Source organism: Syngnathus floridae, chromosome 21 (assembly GCF_059516105.1).
Source record: "Syngnathus floridae isolate MCC-2025c chromosome 21, RoL_Sflo_1.0, whole genome shotgun sequence".
Taxonomy (NCBI): domain Eukaryota; kingdom Metazoa; phylum Chordata; class Actinopteri; order Syngnathiformes; family Syngnathidae; genus Syngnathus; species Syngnathus floridae.
In genome coordinates this window covers 3,561,208-3,581,167 of record NC_142433.1, presented here as the reverse complement: position 1 = coordinate 3,581,167, position 19,960 = coordinate 3,561,208, and the positions used below count along the sequence as shown (strand labels likewise).

The following is a 19,960-nucleotide window of genomic DNA, read 5'->3' as shown; positions in this document are numbered from 1 at the left end:
ATTCTTGTTCTGAGTAAACCAAAACATTCGCTTTACTGCAGTTAGTCCGAGATCTTCTATTTAATCTAATTTGTTTGCGTCAAATTATCTTTTTTTAATTAGTGATGGAATTTCTCTGAATGTCAAATATTCTGACTTTTAAATAATATATTATAATGTTAAAAATAATACGATAAGATAAATGGTAATAAAATAAATTTTATGTATTTATTAATATTATTAAAATATAAAAAGAATAACATATCTTTCAAACATTCTGTAAAAAAAATGTGACATTTTCTGCTTTGTATTGCTCCAAATATTCCAAACAACAGCTGCTCTTGTCCAAAACATTTGTTCGGCGGCCTAAGAAATAAAATGAAAAAATAAAGAATTCCAACAGGGGTGTTAAGACTTTTTATAAGCACCGTATAAGCTCCGAGTGTTCTCCTCAAGCATTTGACCAGGGGTGTTAAGACTTTTCATAAGCACCGTATAAGAGGCGAAAGCTATGAGTGTTTTCGTCACGGCTCAGCGGGAGGAATGAACCACAGTAACAAGAAGTGGGAGTAAAGCGCAGGAAGAATGAGGGGGGAAAAAAAACGAGAGGAAGGGAAAAAAGTGGACAGATCGCAGGCGAAGTGTTGTTTTGCTCGCCTGCCCGGCCTCCTCTGGCCCATGATTCATTGCAAATGAAATGTCACCCTGGCAGGCAGTAATGCAGGCCGGCCTGCTCGCCTGCAGCCTAATTGAATTTTACAGCCATATAAACAACGGTCAGTCGGCGAGCGAGAGAGAGAACGAGAGAGAAAGAGACCTAGAGAGAGAGAGAGTAGTTATTGATGCCAGTGTTTATAGGTGAAGCTTTCTCATGTGCCATCAGTGAGGGCCTCAAGGGAAGCGTTGCACAAACGCCACGCCGAGCGCTACGCTCGCAAAGTCTGTCGAGACGCACATGCGAGTACAACCATCGAAAAACAATCAGTTGTAGGAACGCGGCGATCGGGAATGATTAAAGGAATGAGACGAGTCCTTTACGCAGAAAACCGACGGGATAGGAAGAGTCGGACGCGTCCCCTCAGGCAGCCCCAGGGGTCGAGTCAATTTGTCCTATTCGGATAGAGGACATCACTGGCCTGGCAGGTTGGCAGACTGAAAGACATCCACCATATCTATTTGCAATGATGCCCGAGGAAAATAAAATAAAATAAAATAAAATAAAATAAAATAAAATGAAATAAAGTAAAATAAAATAAAATAAAATAAAATAAAATATATATTGACTCACACAACTCAACTCGTGATATATAAGCATCCCATTGAGTCACAAAGAAAATGCACTTCACCTGCATACCTCATCAAAAGCTACTTCAAAACCAAACAATGTGCCCAATCGCTTAACTCCAACATCAGTCTGCTCCCATTCTGTATTGTCATGCAAAAGGCCTCCTCTCTTATCTACAGACTATTAAACATGTCCCTTTCTATCTTGCAGCGCTAAGCAGTAATCTGCCGTCCTGCTGTCCATCCATCTTTCCATCACGTAGTTCCCGGCCGATCTCCCACTGTCTGCTTTACTATTGCTGCCACATAAACTTGCGCGAGATTTACGCAAGTGCTAAATGAGAATAATGACGGCATGGTGGGGGAGGAGCGATAAAAACCCGGCTTGCATTTGAATGTGACTTCACTATCACATTGAAAATGTTTGCGTGTGCTTATGTGGCGCTTCCCGCTGACTCTGACCTTCGCCTCCAAGCAGGCAGCCCTGTTTTTCTCTTCCCAACCCTTGACTTCCTCCCCTAAATCCCTGCATGTCATCCTTCCCTCGAGTTATCCATCATTCCCGGCCAGACTCCCTTCTTCTATCTGTCCTCTATTTAATCCAGCGGTTCTTCTCTTTGTCTAACTGGATGATACTTGCACTCCTTAATCACAGACAGGGGCTTCATAAATACGTCATCCATCACAGTCGGCCGGGGCCCGCTAACACCAAACAAACCCGATTGATCGGTGGTGGATGTCATGTGGCTGAATTCTCAGTGCAAAAAAAAAAATAATACAATCTAACGATTAAATGAGAATCATGTGAAACACTAAGGACATGCAAGCAAACTGCATAAACTAGAAAATCATTCTTTACATTTGACGCATTTTGTGTTTGCACTTTCTTGTCGGGCCTAAGCAAGACAACTAGTAATTTCTCGTACACGACGAGGTGTACATTTGCACAAGCTGTTGTCGAGCAAAAATACACACAAACTAGCATACGTGTGCTTTAAAGACTAAAACTCTCCAAATACACAAAGTCTCATGCAAAAAAAAATTCCAATCTGTGTCTGCTTTGAATGCGCTTTACTGAAGTGCTTAAGGTGCTAATAAATCTGTCCATCGAAAGGGATTATGGGATGTTTCATCCGCTCGATGTTTGCAGAGCTCGTCGTGATTGTACATCACAACGTGTCTGAGCTGAGGCGGAAGAAACAGATGGATGGGTAATGGCCAAGTAATGCACATGAGCCCCGGTTTCATCACACATCCTGAACGGTGTGCGCTTTGATACGGATCCATGAATTTCAAAATGCATATGTGGAACACATGAATGTAAATTTGCTTGCATCATTGAGGGCAGGTGTCCCTGGAAATGTCATTGGTGTACAGTAGCGTGGATGGATGTGTTTGAAGGAGGGTGCGACAAATGATAACAAAATGAGGGAGGCCGGCTTGGAGAGGCGAGCTGGCACAGGCTCGCGTGATGCAGCCAGAGGGACAAGCATGCCGTCCTCGTGACAGGCGCCCTCAGCCAAGCTGGGAGTACAGAGACAGCCGGCACACGCAAAGGCACACACGCACGCTACAAATCACAAAGGTAAATAAAGAGTTTGTGTTTAGCCTCAAATGGACACGGAGTGGATTTATTCTCTCGGGAGTTAGCACCAGCTGATAAACACGGGAAAGTGATTTTTTTTATTAATTTGTTTTATTTATTTATTTCTTTCTTTCTTTATTTATTTATGTATTTATTTATTTATTTATTTTTATTTTTATTTTTATTTTTATTTTTATTTTTATTTTTATTTTTATTTTTATTTTTATTTTTATTCATTTTTAGCCACACCTTTATCGACCTCAGAATTATTTACTTGCTTCAAACAAATGAATACTGAAAATAAACGGCTGATTGTGACACATTTACAATTTCAATTCAATCCAGCAAGTAGAATAAAAAATTAATAGCGCCATTATTTTCCCCATCAAGGCCGGCTTTCCTTAATAAGTGTGTTTGTTCGTCGACGGCCGGTCACCATCTTTTTCATTTTCTCCACTGTTCTACAGGAAGAAGTACATTTCTCCAAGGTTAAGTGGGGGCAGATAGCGCTATACACAGATCCCACATCAATTTTGAACAGATGGAAAGTTATTAGTGAAGGTTGAATGGGGGGGGGGGGGGGGGGGGGGAGTGATTGTGGGACAGCAGGCCAATTGCTACACCCTGGCCTCTCACCTAAAATGGATAAAAAAAAAATTACCCAATTGTAGACTGAAGGCAGTCAGGAATGTGTGGATTACTCATCCTTAACTCAAATAATTACCCAAACTCGAACAGAACTAAACGCTTGCAATTTTCTTCCTTTAACCAACCTTTCTATCAAAATCTATATTTCCCTTCCGCTTAAATATTTTACCAAGCTAGCTGAGAGAAATGAAGACGTCATATCAAGCGAGGATGTAAAGTGATTAAAGCCGCAGAGCTAAGATGTCGGCCGTATTTAATGCATGAGTTTGGCACGGAGGATTCAAAGCGCTCTCATTTGCATGTCGGCCTCGTCGTGTTACCGCTTTGCGACCAATCCTCTCATCCCTCCCCTCCTCCTATGTTTGTTTCCGATAACTTCTCCACGTTGACCTTTTAACTTTTCAATTGAAGTGCCGTGAAGCTTCTAATTCCTCTCATCTCATTTGATTGTTGGGCTTCTTTTCACTTTTGGCTCCCTGCCGCCTCCTCCTCTTCCCACACCGGCATTGTGTATGCATTTGAATTTGTCCGCCGCTTTTACAACTCATATATTATGCATTCAGCTCTCTTGCAAAGCGACTAACAAACAACACAAGAATTCCCTGACAGCGTTGTCGTCTCCCCAACGTTCATCTCATCCCCTCTCATAATGACCTCTTTGTCTCTCGCTTCCATTCTTTCCTCCAAAAAACCGCTTCCGTGTGAATAAAGGCGGGAGACGAATCAACGGTGACAACTTGACCTCCACATATTTCCAAAATGTGACAATTGGTCTCCAATTACCCGAGAGTGACTGAGAGTTTGCCACATGTTGCACGGTAGGCTAGCCAAACAAATATATCAGATGCCCTTCCCAAAAGAGCAAATTTTTTTCTTCCCCCCACCCCCTAGGAGACCGTGAATTATTTAAAGTGAGGGCAGGTGGGAGAGATGACTAACAGAAGTCGGGGACGCTACTAGGGAAGAGATGGATGGAGGGAAGCAGGAGGACCAGATGGGCAAAGCGGGCACCAAGCCAAGGAGATCTGGTATATAGAGAAAGGGTGAAAAATGTGCTGGGTGGGAGCCTCGTGCAGATTTTTTGAATCACGAGGGGAATTATTAATGGATTTTTAAATCGCTGTTAAAATCAACGATTCCTTCATTGTTATATAATCCCGAATTGACTTAACGTGACAAAATCAAGAGAGAACTTTGAAAGTAACAATTGACAACACACAAGGACCTTCTCGTTCGTGACCTAGAAGAAGATGAGTAAGCGAGAGCTGACGAGGTCATGACGGGGGGAAGATAAGTGGAACAAAGAGTACAACTTGAGAAAGATGATTGCGCGCTGGTGCGGAATTTTAATCACATCCACACATGAGTTCCCCTCATACACAAACAGAGCCAAATAAATCTCCAGCAGATTTCAGCCGGTTAACCTGCCTCTCCACCCACCTCACCCTGCCACATGGTCCCAACAGGGGGGGGAGGGGGGGAGAGGTAATAACAGCTTGATGGATAGCCGCACTGAAAAAGTCGAGAGTGTGAAAAAAGCCGAAAGACGGTACGGCGCCTTAAAATCAAACATCCCGGTTAACTTGTTGGGACTACAATTAAGCGGTGGCGTGAGTAAAATAGGTCAGTGATGAAGTGAAGTGGGTGTTAAAAATGGAAAAAAAAAGAGCGACAGTGAGGAACAGCAGGGTGGTGAAGGTGCCAGGAGCATGATTGTTGAGCAGCAAACAACAGATAATAAGTGAATGTGCTGAAGGCATGTTCCGCACTCCACGGTAATTACATAGCAAAAGAGCAGGCGGCCTTAATTAGAAAAAGGAAGAAAGTTGAGAGTGTGACAGAAACACATGAAGAGAACACACAGCGTTTGCGAGGTGAATTATTACATAATTTATTTGGCCTCAGACTGCAGCGGCTGCTGGCGGTTCATCATTTCATAATGAGACTGGAGAACATGTGTGCAGCCATCAGTTGGAGAGATATGATAAAGAGAGAACACGCAAGGGCTTGCTGACAGCCAGTAAAACAAAGAATAGCTCAAATTCAACTTTTCTCTTTTACATCTTCACATGAAGAAGCTGAGCGGGTCAATATGCAAATATATATGTTGCAAGACAGCCTCAATATATCCATAATTCATTTATAGTCATCCAATTTGAAGTGAATTTTTGATTTAAATTTTCATTTGTTTTATTATACTTATTATTTTAATTTTTAATATTTTAAAAAATATATATTTTAATGCAGCATACATTTCCTACACTCATTGAAGCAGGAAGGTTAAAACCGAGAATTTTCTCCGGAGATTTGAGTCCAAGGCTTCTCGAACCAGTCGAGTTCAAATTTAATAATCACATCTGCAGTAGCATAAAAAAAATATCCAACGAGTGATGTAACAAACTGCGGCAATCCGGCATTGGCGAGGACTAGCATGACTAGCATGGCATGTGCTAATAATGCACAACACAGCTCACGCCATTATCAGTAGCTACTCACAAGCTATTCAATAATATTGATCTGTGTTGAGACACTTTAGTGCATTTGCGCTTGCTTCGTTACACACTCGAATAAGACGTGTTGAGACTTTTGCGGGGATGTGGAAAAACTCAGGGGACCGGGATTGACCTAAACTATATCCAAAACTCTTTTTGTTAATGTGCTTTTAGTTTGTTTGCTCATTGTCAGCCCAATTCTTCATTTTCGGACAAATCAATAGATCTTGCGCAATGGGATATTCATACTAGAAATGAAACTAATGATCTTGTGTCAGATTACTCAAAAAGGTCCTCGCATTAATATAGATTAATGATTGTTAGATGTTTGGACTATAACAAGTGCAATTAGATTTTGGTACCTTTAGAGATTTGAAGGTTATTGCAATTTGTGCTCTTACTGATGATGCAATAACTATTTCGAGAAACATTTTTGATACAGTTCAGGCTCTGATTGACGGTGAGTCTGAGGAGTGTAAAAATGCACTTCAGGTTTCCATGACAACAAAATGAATCAAATCAGGCAGAATGATTTCGAGTGAGCATTTTCCACTTTTAAAGTTTCCTCAGCTCTTTCTTTTGTTCTGACTTTTGGAAACATTTTGGATCCTGGTACGGATATGCCTCTGCATTTTAGATCTATATCTGCTTGAAATATGAAAAGGGATACATGGGTTGTTAGCGCTTGTCAAGTAGCACCTGCTCAGTGACTACAACGCCCACGATGCATTGCAAATAAAGCGAGACAAGCTGCGAAAGCGTTTAACTTTAGCTCGCCTACGAGTAACGTCTTGTCTGAATCTGTTTACGTCAATGTATCGCCGTGATGTGTGTGTGTGCGTCATTTTGGCTGGATGCAAATGGCAAAAGTGAAGCTGTGGTTTTCAACAGAATTAGGCCGCAGTACATTAGTCACCATGTTCACAAGCACATTCCCATTGTGACGCCTCGCATCTTGTGAGATGTACAACAATAGCTTTGGGGTCTTTTTTTTGGGAAGTCGCTATGACTACAGCTTTTTTTTTTAAATAATTCTGTTTTTAGTAAGAGTTTAACATCATCCTTTAGTTATAAGGATGTTTTTCAATTTTTATCTCATAGTCCAAAATTAAATGAGTATCTAACACATCAAATGGGATTTCCCCACCAAAAAAAAACCAAAATAAATCAGTGCTATCCTCTCGTTCCCAGGAGATTCTGTCCATTCTCACGTCTATGTGTAATTATGTTATTTCTGCGTCATCAACAGTGTGTCATCAAAGAAATTTATCCTATAACAATATTGTACCTATGTGATAATAAAAGGTTTTTCCTTTATGGAGCTTTATTCACGCCTTTTACTGAGCGACCAAATTTCCCATTTTTTGAAAATAACCATAATTGCTACTTTCATGAAAAATCAGCACTATTGTATTCAAGAGAGGATGTCTTTGTTCTGCTGTTGTTTCTTTAGTCTTTCTCACATTGTTGTCATGTAAAAGAACATTATGACATCAAGAGACTCGTTGGTATCTTTGATGCAAATGGTTCATAGTTAGCTTTTTTTTTTTTTGTCCCGACTCATTTGATCAAAGATTAGACATTGTTTGTGCTTTCTTACCTTCACAGCTGCTGTGTCCCTCCTCGTAACCCGCGCTACAGGTGCATTTCCCAATGGGGACCAGCCATTCCCCTTCGGCGCTGCAATGCATCCTGGGTGGGCTGTCGGCGTCCACCTCAGAGTTGTTGACGCAGCTCCCGCGCACCTCCACCAGGGTGGAAAAAGCCGCCTCGGCTACCGTGTCGGGAAAGATGGCCAGGTTCTGGACGGTGGCGAGGCAGCGCTTGTAATACACCCGCACCGCCACTAGGGCGACGCAGGCCCCGACGTCCTGGAACGCCAGGTGGAAGCCCCTCCGGTTCAGATGACCAATTTCCCGCACCTCAGTGTTCAGCTTCATCTTCCTTTCACCCAAATCGCCTTGCGTGAAACTCTCGTCAGCGGCGATGGTGTCAATCTTTGTGTAGCGGTCCTCTCGGGTCACGCCGCCGAGATCCCGATCCGATTCGACGTATAGGAGGTTGAACGTCTCCTTGCAAGTGCCCGCCACGCCGGGAATGCTGTTGCAGTCACGAAGCGTGAACTGAAGCTCCACGAAGATACGCTGGCCGCCTCGACGGGCCACCCAGCCCGTCTGCAGCCAATTGTTCTGTTGGGTCGGCTCCATCACGTTGCACACCTGGTAGGTCCGGATGGGCTTGTACTTTTCATCCACACCGCTTATCTCCTCCCACTAGAAAAGAAAAGATAAAGAATCAAGATGTAGGTTCAACCCAATCCATATAAAAGTTCTTTTCAAAGCAGGCATTTCAAAATGGCTCGTTAGTGCTGTTCTTGTCCTAAACAACACCACTGCCATGGTGACAAAAGGGGGGGGGGGGGGGGGGGATTGATGCATCAATTGATTCTTTCATTGAGCGGCCAATCTGACAGGCAGCACGACAAGTGGATGCAATCTCGTCAAACTGTTGTGTTTGTTCTCGGCTCTCGTTCGCTCGCACGCACGCCGACCTGCCAACAAAGTGTTTTCTACCAGAATCAAAGTGCAAATCAGCGGACGAGTGGATGAGAAACCTCATCGGATTCCAGAATATAAGCTGTTAAGGACCTTGTTGTTGGTATATACAAGAATAAAGTGCTGCATATATCCATTTAATAAGGATTGATTTTTATTTTGTTACAGCAATGTTATGCTTTGCTAGCATAAGCGATAATCCGATAACGTGTGAACCACAGCGTGCACAAATAGAAACATTGTTAGGCTTCATCTGATATTCTCCATGCCCTCTTGATAAATGATTCTGTTGGTAAGCAGGAATTGTGATCAGCTAGATATGACCAAAACACAGCAACTAAATGTCGATGAAAATACTTAAAGGAAACAAAAAGATGCCAACTCACCCCATTGGGGGGATACGAGGTCCAGCCCAGCTCTGCCTGAGTCTCTTTAGAATTCAGCAGCACCACTGCAGGAAGAAAACACGTTGATTAGATAAATATGTTTGTTGATGGTGCGTGACAACCACAAAAAAAAAAAAACCTTCTGCTCCCAACTTTTTAAAAGTGTAATCATGAAAGTGCATTATGACAAGCTACATCTGGTATAATGAAATAAGGATCATTGACTCCGAAGCAGCCTTGTCAAAACATGGAGCCTATTGTGTTATTTTATTGTTACCTTTTAATAGTGTCTCTTGAAGACCTTGTCATCATTATTCTGTGCCCAATAAAATTAAGTTTCAGCAGCCAGAAGAATAAAAATAAAAAATCCCACTTTTCAGCACCACGGACAGCTCACAATAGAATGGGAAGCAGCAGGCCTCTCATCAGAATTAGTTGCGATGAAAATGTACTAAAATAATGAAAGAAATCTAACATTTCAGCACCATGGACAGCTCACTCGGCAGTAGAATGGGAATGAGCAGGCTTTCATCACAATCACTCAGTCATGTATTAAAATAATGAAAGTTTGGCATCCTCTTAGAGGAGCCACACAAGAAAAACAAAAATATATCATTTCAGCACCATGGATAGCTCACACGACAGTAGAATGGAAAGCAGCGGGCTACTCATCAGAATTACTCCAATCATGAAAGTTTGACATCCTCTTCGACGAGACCCACAAGAAAAACAAAAATCTAACTTTTCAGCACCACGGACAGCGCAGAAGACTGTTCAATGGGAAGCAGCGGGCTACTCATCCAAATGACTCAGTTATGATGAAAATATACGAAAGTAATGAAAGTCTGACATCCTTTTAGAGGGGAACCAATATTTGAACAGCCACCAGAACAATGAGAAGTCTCTTAAAATGTGCTAATTCCTTTTTATGACATGATTTTTTATTACAACCAGCATGTTGTCATCTTGAATTGGAACAGAAACTATTCTGAGGTGTGTTGCTCATACGCCAATGAGGTCATGACGATAATGAATATTTTAAAAGGTGTAACAAAGTTTTTTTAAATCACTTTTTTTGCTTTCCAACCTATGCTACACACTGTAATACTTTCAATCGTGACAAAAAAAAAAGGCTCAGTTTATAGGGACAGCAATTTACTTTTATGAGGACAAATTGCTTAGAGGCCATTAGGAGAAGAGTTTTGTACTTTTTTAAATGTGCCCCTACAGCCAACCACAGTGCTTTGGCTGAAATGCAGAAAGTGAAGCCTTGACGTGCCATGAGAGATCATTTACTAAACACTTAACTTTATTGTTTTTGGGTTAACACCAGCGGCTACCCAAAGCATGCTTCTGTGCTTAGCAGATAACATGGAGGCTTTTGGAGAAGATTAGAGCGTCAGAGGGCAAGGTTGCGGGAGAACTGCTGAGGGAAGGCTGAGGCCAGACACTTGGAGAGGAACTAATCAGCAAAGGAGGGTGAAAAGGGAAGAAAAAAAAAAGGAATGAAATGGAGGAAAGCTGGCAAACAGAGATGAGGGAAGGGAGGGCGGCTGAACACGAGCGCAAATGAATGAACACGTTGGTTTAACGCCAAGGGATAAATGTTCCTTAGTGAGACGTCATGTCAGCGACTCCGAGGAAATAGTTGGCGCTATGATCACACAATGAATACAGAAGTCATGTAATCACAGCCTAGTTAGAGACACTAATGGCTCTTTGGGGGAAACATAGAACAAAGACGAGAGGCAGTCAAAAAAAAAAGAGGGAGAATGGGAAACCGAAACAGGACTCACGTAGGGAGCATAGGACACTATTAGCTATGACACAATAACAGCCATGAGTAATTCAAAGGTTGTTTCATAAATAATTGCTCATCATTATCAGGGATGATTTGGATATGAAAGACATTTATGTTTTGGTCTTTCAGCCTCTGAATGCAAAAAAAAAAAAAAAAACTGGGACTAATCACAAAAAAAGATGATTAGGTGTGTTTATCTAGAGCATAGGTGTCAAACAAAAACCCCGGGGGCCAGATAGGGCCCGCCAAATCATTTTATGTAGCCTGCGAATACAAATTTGTGCATCGACAAAAATTGCAAATTGTCTTTACTTATTAAAAAAATAGAAGAATTGCTGGAAATTTTTATTTGCATTCATCTTTTTAAAAAACATTTTTTACTAGTCTCTGATTTCAAATTATTCATCCCCTGATCTAAATATAGACAACATGGACTTGAGCAAAAGTAAATTCAGACAGAGAAAATGAACTCTTTGTTTTATATATCATATATATAAAAAAATATTGCCATAGCACTCAGGCTTGGTTGAGTCCAACTTTACATTGCAGATGCACTAAAACAATATATCCCATGAGGACATGCTGCTACGGCGTAAGACTGCTCAACCCTCGGGACCTTCCGGGATACGGTGACTTCAACATCAGCTAAAAAGTTACTGGATGTTTGTGTCAGCAGTTTGCAGTGCAGTTATCATTGTACAAGGTGAGGTCTGCGTATGTATTATTTGTCTTCCCGATGGTATTCTCGGGAGGATTTAGCAGCAAACGAAACGTTAAACACTTTATTACGTTGAAACAAGCAAAAGGAAAACACTCCAAAAAGCATGTCAGGCTAAAAGGTTTTTTTTTGTTTTCAAAAATAACACAAAGCTTCAAAAAAAATTAATATGATCGTGAACGTTTCATTAGTAAAAGCAGTTCAGTAACGACACTGACAAGTAAAATTGAGATGTAGCCGACAGCAAAGTGCTCAAATAAATCAAAGCGCGACTTCTTTTTATGTGACAAAAGCTTCCTTTTTGTTCAGTTGAAGGCAGCTTTGTCTCAAGGGGGTCATTTCAAAGACTAAAGGGGCCCTTACTTTCACTTTTTTACCAACATAAAGAGGCTTTTTCTTTTTTTACCTCACATTTATCCACAGAGAACGATAGCTCTCTCTCTCTCAGTAACACAATGATGCCGATGCTAACAAAGGCAGACAGCTTTAATCCATCCCCCTGAAAGGGGCTCATTTTTATAATTCGCCTCTGTAATATTCTATAGTTTCATGGTGGGATTAGCGCCCGGCATTGGCTGTCCTCTCCGTGACCCACCGGCTACTTATCAGTCAGTCGACACTGAGCCAACTGCAGAGCTCAGAAAAGCTGAGAAGAGAGCACCGAGACCTGGATAAGCACAGTCCGCTGATGCTTACTTGGGCCAGCTATTGTCCAGGTATTATCCTTTCCCTACAAGAGAAAAGTGGAAGAGGCCATGGAGACTTTGAAGAGACTGCATATAATATGGGAGAAGGAAGCTGAATAGTGAATCGTGTGTGATAACCCTCACTCCACATTTTGCTGCAACATATCCCCTAGCATAATAATAATAATAAATTATCAAACACCTCATTAAAAAACCCTATAAGGCAAAAATAAATCCATCCAGCCAATGCCTTAAAAAAAATTGAAAGAAAAAAAAAAAAATCAAGCAGTTGTCACCGCTCTCAAATGCTCTGAAATACCACTACTGTGACCATCCACAATAAAATGAGTCTCAAACCCTAGTTAAAAAAAAAAAAGCCATTTTAAAAACATGCATCACGCATACAAGATGAATAATTGAGCCATTTTCAGCAGGATACTGTTGATGCCCGAGGACACTACTTATTCACTTGCCCCCTAAATATTGAAGACAAATCAGCCTTGAGCTTGCTGTGAATTTACCGTCTTTTCTACAGAAGCCGGCTGGGGAACACGGGACACACGAAATCTCACCACTTCACATGAGAAATTATCTAGCTGTTTACTACACCGCCCCAACTGCTTAAAAACACAGAAGGGGGAGATAAGATGGAAGTGAACAAAAGCAATACAGTAATACAGTAGTGTCTTAGAACAGATAAAAAGGATAAATGGATGAGGGTATGAAGTGTCACATAAAAACACAAACAGGCACATAAAAGATAAATGCTCGGTATATATGGACACCGGCGCAAATCAAGAGCGTGCACATGCATACACACATCCAAAAGTCTTAGATAAATGGTGACAAGAAAAGCCACTTTGTCACGGACACACACACGCACGCACAGCAGGACCATAATAGCAGCTGTAACAGCAGAGCACATTAACTTCAAACTGGGCTCTCCCGTTAAAAGAGTCATTAAACTTTCAACTTGTGTAATGTGACATACTGTAAAGAGACTGGGGTTGTCCTCTCTCTGAAGTCCGGCATGCAATTAACTTCAAGATGAATGGCCGCTTCCACGCTCGGCGCGTGTGTCTCTTTATCTATATAATGCGCCACGCAAAATATAATACAGAGGTGAACAAAGCGCTGTTTCGTTCCAATTATGTTTACAATAGTGTACACAAGTCAATGAGCAATTACCGGCAATCACGTAGCTTGTTAATTGTGGTTTAGCGACATAAGCTACTCTTCATTTTAAATTATTTATAATTTTATTAAGGAAAATCTCCAGGAAGTAATGCAAGGGGATAACATTGTGTTAAAACCAAAAGAGCAAATATCATGAATTGCAATATACCGTATTCTCCGCACTATAAGGCGCACCGGAGTATAAGGCGCACCTTTAATGAATGGCCCATTTTAAAACTTTGTCCATATATAAGGCGCACCAGATTATAAGGTGCACCTTCAATGAATGGCCCATTTTAAAACTTTGTCCATATATAAGATATATACATTTGGCCTGCGGGTCGGACTTTGGGCACACCTGCTGTACTGGCTCAATATTGGTCCATATATAAGGCGCATCTGATTATAAGGCGCACTGTCGGGTTTTGAGAAGATTTGAGGTTTTTAGGTGCGCCTTATAGTGCGGAAAATACGGTAACTTATAACATAATATCAGGGAAAGTTGTTAAGTGCCTTTTAGCGCTTGTTGAGTCAGCAGAAAAAATGCTAGCAATAAATTCAGCTTAGGTTTGATGGATGTGATGACTATTGAGAAATGTTAGTTTTCTAAGTTCATTTTTTTGGGCTAGCAAACCCCGTCGAAATGCCAAGTAGAAACATGCCTGAAGAGACAGGCAAGCTTTCACATAGGCACTAACATCTACAGGCAATTTAGTCTCTAATTAACCCAATTAGTGTGTTTTAGTGCACGGGAGGAAGCGGCAGCAGCCGGAGAGAACCAAGCACAGGCCTAGGGGGAGAACATGAAAACTCAGCAGCAGGTTAGATGGAGGATGAACTTGCTTGCTTGGCGGCGCTAATCCGACTGCCTTGATTTTTACATGTGAAAATACACAAAATGTTTTTTTTTATCATCCTCCAGATAATCTGGACATTATACGATGTCGTAACGTGTGTGCGCAGGTTGCCGGGGAAGGAAACGAGTCATTGAGTGATTCAGAGTATGGCGGAAGGAGGAAAGTAGGAGTGGAGAGAAATATGAGTCAAAGCATCATCATGTGTGACATTACGCAAGACGTCACATCTCGTGAAACGTCCAGGCATCGAAAAATTGACACCAGTGGCGGACTCAGTCATGCCGAGGCAAGAAAGTGTCAATTGGATCGCTGTTCATAAGGCTATTTTTTTTTTGCCAATATAAAGTGAGAGTCGTGTGTTTCCCGTGACTCAATGGAACCGAATGGTGACGCTATTGAGGTCATTAGAAAAGCAAGGAGAACTTGTAAAACAGTGTCTAGTAGTGCCCAGGAAAAAAAAAAAAAATCCTTCAGTTGATGTCAAGCTCATATGACCAAGTACTCAAATCTAACAAAAAGCGAATACTGACTATGATTTAGCTCTCCATTTTAAGTGGAGAGTTCATGGACGAGCTAGCAACACTGTCACAGACCATTTACGCAGATTTCTATTCCCGCAGCAATGAATCAACACAGATGGATGACACCAAATATATTTCAGCTATGAAAGAATATGCCTGAGAAACCTTTTTGAAGGAGCCTATTCAAATAAAAGCAAAACAAACCACAAGGGCTCTTTAATATTTGCATAACGGCATTCTAATGCGACACAAATATTGACCTCCAAAATAATATTTTTATTGAGTGAGCAAATTAAAGTAAACATTTCAAACTATTTATTTTGCTAGCTAGTGTGGGGAAATAAAATGAAGCTTCATATTTGCTTCGTGAAGCAATTGAGGGATTGTTTGACTCGCATAAAAGCAAAAGAAACCACAAGGGCTCTTTAATATTTGCATGACGGCATTCTAATGTGACAAAAATATTGACCTTCGTAATAATAATTTTTATTGAGTGAGCAAATTAAAGTAAACATTTCAAACTATTTTGCTAGCTAGTATGGGAAATCAAATGAAGCTTCAAATTTACTTCGTGAAGCAATTGTGGGATTGTTCGACTCGCAATCCCAAATAGATTACAGTAAGGTGGCCTTTACTCCACAACCTTTACGAGGAAGTGTTAAATAAAACAACTTCCTCCCAATGCGCTCGATTTTCAGCCTAGCCTGCCTTCCGGCCCGCACAGGTAGCAAACTACATTATTTAACAAGACACTCATTCAAGCTACTATCTTGACAGGAGCCTGCTGAGACCCAAAGACAACATAGTGACAGATGCATCATCATCTCACGTTATCATTTACAACACCTTCATCCACTTCCTCCTCGACGCCTTCATTTATCGCACACTGGCCTCCTATACAATGTCCCTATTGTTACTATCGGGCTTTTACAATCTGTCCGCCTGTCCCCTCCAATCTATTTCCTTCACCAATCTCCCTTAACACTTTCTTAGCCCTCTCGTGTTCACAGAAAAGCTCAAAAGTTTTCCGCTGACAAAGTTATTGGGCGACTTTAAATCTAAAAAAGAAGGATCACCCGAACCACCTTCAACTTTTTTTTTTTGTTTGATCAATTTTCTCCCCATGTTTATTCACTACGAGATAAATGATTGAGGAATGCCTGCAGCGGGTTGATGGAGGTCAAATGTGAATATAAACACAAAGACACAGCGGAATTTGAATGGACAAATATATTTTAGACAAAGTCACTACCCGAGGGTGTCCAAACCGAAAAGCGCTCCCTCGCCGGCTCTACAACGACTTTGCGACTCTACTGGAGCATTGGCAATAACGACGCAATGTTTCCCCCTGAGGGAGAAATAAATGTGTATATAATATTTGCATGCATGCATCATTACTTGCTTTTCATTACTTGCTTCTTCCTGGCCCGGAATGTAAAATACATTTTGGCGGCGACTGCTGGGCTGCAGTCCATCGGCTAACAGTCCAATAACCTCCATCTTGAAGCTATAATAGTCATATAATGTTTTAGGAAAAAAAAGCTAATGTCAAACTAGGTTAATACATAAGCATTAGCCATCTGGTGTGCATGTCAGTGAGAGTGGATTATTATTAGCGACTGACCTCATCTTTAAACTGACTTGACTTTTCGGGCTAAGCTTATATTTTAAGCCTATATTTTGGTGTGCCGCAGTTATGTTGTGTTTATGAACAAAATTACAGCCAAATCCTTTAATACGACTCTGAGCATCAGCACAGAAGTCTGGATTTAAGTTTTTAGACGTTGCACAGAAAAGAAAAATAATGTAGACTAGTATAGTGAATAAATTATGGGATGTTTGACTCTATTTTTGGCTCTCCATCGATTAAAGTGACAGTGGCTCTTCACCTATCAATCATTTCTACTTTTTCTTCTTCTTCTCATCCGAGTCGGGTCAGAGCTACGATGTCGACGCCGACTTCCCCAGAGGGCCGAGTCTCTATTATCTGCCTCTTCGATCCAGGCTGCATCGATGAACAATTGAGGAGAAGAAAGAAGGTGGGATAAGAACGGAGAGGAAGATCGTATTAAAGGTGAAATTAGTGATATTGTAGAAAGTTGGCAGAGAGGGCCAAGAAATGGAAAGATTTGAAAATGGGAGGGAGAGAATAATGGGGAGGGGGGGGGCTTAGCGGGACCATTTGTCAATAGCCAGTAGTGTGACCTTGGAGATCGATTGGACTGTCAGACAATCACTCAATAGTGTCTATAACTAGCTGTGCTAGGCAGAGGAAGAGAAAAGAGAGGGAGATGGAAAGATGGCTTGCTCGCTCGTAGCAGTCAATAGGACAAAGAACCTGAGAGCCAATTGAAGTTAGGAACTACACAAAAAAAGTATGTTGCGATTCTAAAGTCAACAATACGCTACAAGAATAACACTTGCCAGAAAGTCGGATTTGTTTTTTCGAAAGGCTTTGAGATTTGATCATCGGGATTACAAATTAAATTAAATTAAATTAAATTAATTTTATTTGTCTAGGTGTTGCAGGAAATAAAAATATATCTAGATCCAGATGATTTTATTTCATACTTTGCAAAACTTGGGACCAAATAATTTAAGTTTTTAGCCTCGCCAGTGATCATATTCTTAATCAACACTACATGTACACAGACACACTCCTTGGGTAATCGTGGTTATTAATAACCAAGCCAAAGAAATAATGCAGAGTACAACAGAGGTAGTAAAATGTGAGTAGTTGGAATGCCAAATTGTACCAAAGCACAGCGGTGGCAGCAGTAGGTCAGTAATTAATGAAATCAAAGAGGCTCTTTAATGAGAAGCATAAAGTGCATCCCTAACTGATGAGCTCCTCGTTCGAGTAAGCAACAAATACAAAAGCAGGTAAGGCAAACAAATCTTCACAGTACGCTCCCAAATATAACTTATCTGCTAACGCAGGGTTATGCAAATGCGCCGGGCGGGGAAGAAAAAAAACTAACGACGGCAAATAAAAAGAGACAAACACACTTTAGTCAAAACACACACAATTTAACAAAGTCTTTGCGACCCCGTGGGAGCACGCAGCCGGATTATGGCCCCCATTGTTCCACGAGTTGTTTAGCGCCAAAACTCCCCCCCGCCCCCCTCCCCATCTCTCGCCAGCCATTTTTCCACGTCAGTTCTCCACAGCCAACTGTTAATTTGCTTATCGCCCGGCAGATAATAGAACAGAATTAATCAGCTAATACCTCATTTTTTTGAACAGAGCAATTCTACTGTTTATGTAAATTGAGCAAAAACAGCAAGTACGGTTTCTACGGCGCTGACTGGAGGATTTAATTATCAGGACTAATTACTTGTTTGGCTTTAACTGTTAACCACAGGTCTGCCACCGTTTTCTGCCGCTCTCCTTCCCCGGGTGGCGATGTCGGAAACTGCCGCCGGCTCTCCTGGAGGAACGAGGTGGTGAGATAACACCACGGGAAACAAGCATGTCTCTGTTTTGCTTGACATTCCCAATCACCGCTTGGTTGTCAGTCAGCGAGAGTGGCGGAGTGTGCTTTGGCAAAGATGCCGTTAAAGAAGGATGATTAGAGATTTGTCACGTTTATGATGTGATTGTACGTGAGCAGCAATGAGTGGAAACTGGTTGGAGCTTGGAGGAGATCATTACAAATCAGGAGGTCTTTATGAGTGCAGTAAAGATAAGCAAGTGAATGTTTGTTTTAGCCATTCGAGTTTTCTGGCACTGAATAGAATTTTTGTTTTCCGATTCAGGGCAGTGTTTTCCATTTGGAGGACTTTTAAGATTTATTTTTCATTCCAGCCTTGACGCTTTTGTCAAGGCTGGAATGAAAAATAAATGTTAAAAGACTTTTAATAGTCAAGCAATTAAGGCTATTTAACCTTTTTTTTTTTTTTTAAATATTACATCTTTTGTTCGCTTTGTTGTCATTTTTCTGGTGGTATTCAAGTGCTGCCACAAAGTTTGTGGATTTCCATCAAACAAATGGCGACAGGTGTCAATGTTGCACAAAAGAAATAAATGGAAGGAAACAAATGGAGCGTGTGAGGACATTTCTCAAACCAAAAACTTTTTCCAGCCAAAATAATGACAAGTTGCTCCAAAACAATACTTGGTCTACAGTTTAATATGCTGCTGTTGACTCACTGATCCCTTAGGGTTAAAGTCAGACGAGCCGCTGACTTGACCTCGAAAAAAAACCTTCTTGACACCAAGCAACCATAACACACTGCATGGAAATTAAAGGTCAACCCTACTGGGTCATCAAGAGTTCTCGCGGTGGCATAGCTGTACAGGAACCAAGCCTCCAGATATTCTACACCCTTGTTTGCAAATCATAAATGACGGAATGACTAAGCCATTTGTCATAAAGTGCTTTCGGCATCCAAGTGCAGATGGTAATAAACACCCGGACGCTGTCAAATGTTAAGAACCAGCTTCTAAGAAAGCCTCACCATGGTTGACATTCTATTTTTGCATAACTACAAAATAAACAGAATTTTTCCATTGGCCGATAAAATGTCATTAATTAAGTTTATATTTAGCATGTTTTGTTTTAGGTGGCAAAGTGGGGCAAGTAGTTAGAAGCTCTAGATTTTCATTTGGAAAATTTAGGCCAGTCTTGTTTACAGTTCCCCGTGCTCATGTGATTTTTACATAAGAATGGGAGGGGGGGTCCCTGTGCCCCCCCCCCCCCCCTCCCAACTCTAGCGCCGCCAATGCACAGCAAAGAAGCAAATTATAGCTCTTCAAAAGAAAGTATGGAACAGACCAAATGAGTCCAACCTTCCCTGGTCTGAACTCTAAAGAACAGTTTGCTGCAAGAAATAAGTCCTCTGTCTGTCACTGACAATTTCAGTCCATATTTTAGAAGGCTGGAGGGAATTGGGTAGAGTGTTTGGTTTTTATAAAAAAAAAAAAAAGGGATGGATGTTTGTAAAGAGGGATGGCATGACAGAGGGTTAAGTTGATGAAGAGAGTCTGGGGTCATAATTCCATGAGTGCCTGAACTCTTTGGAGCAGACTCCCCAGCATGGCATGGCATCACTAATGAAATCTGTGCATTTGCTGTCCTGGAGATGAGAAGTGTGTGTGGTGGGATAGGTTCGGAAATGAAGAGAGTGATAAAAAAGGGAATGGGGGGGGGGGGAGAATTGAAGGTTATAGTAAATAAGCAAGGAATAAAATTGCAGAGCTGTGGTAGAAAACAGAGAGAGTGACAGTGATGCAGAATGAGTGACAAAGGAGAAATTGAGCAGACGAAAA

The 19,960-nt window shown here is 41.2% G+C and overlaps 1 protein-coding gene and 1 long non-coding RNA gene across 7 annotated transcripts in view; one reads left to right on the top strand and one right to left on the bottom strand.

Annotated features, from left to right (window-relative positions):
* The window catches only part of epha10 (EPH receptor A10), a 78,111-nt gene that overhangs the window by 50,109 nt on the left and 8,042 nt on the right, over nucleotides 1–19,960 (bottom strand). For both annotated transcript variants that reach the window (XM_088365034.1, XM_088365035.1), the window contains exons 2-3: nucleotides 8,930–8,994; nucleotides 7,589–8,261 (exon numbers count right to left, since the gene is read on the bottom strand). In XM_088365034.1, the coding sequence (XP_088221160.1) occupies nucleotides 7,589–8,261; nucleotides 8,930–8,994 (738 nt within the window). The remainder of the gene's footprint in view (nucleotides 1–7,588; nucleotides 8,262–8,929; nucleotides 8,995–19,960) is intronic.
* Nucleotides 11,170–18,696, top strand: LOC148379975 (uncharacterized). Of its 5 annotated transcripts, XR_015854994.1 has the most exons (5): nucleotides 11,170–11,433; nucleotides 11,994–12,164; nucleotides 14,056–14,131; nucleotides 14,274–16,762; nucleotides 18,054–18,696. It is a non-coding gene; the product is annotated as an uncharacterized LOC148379975 (long non-coding RNA). The 5 variants fall into 5 exon arrangements; XR_015854995.1 differs by lacking the exon at nucleotides 11,994–12,164 and having other exon boundaries at nucleotides 14,274–16,727; XR_015854991.1 differs by lacking the exon at nucleotides 11,994–12,164.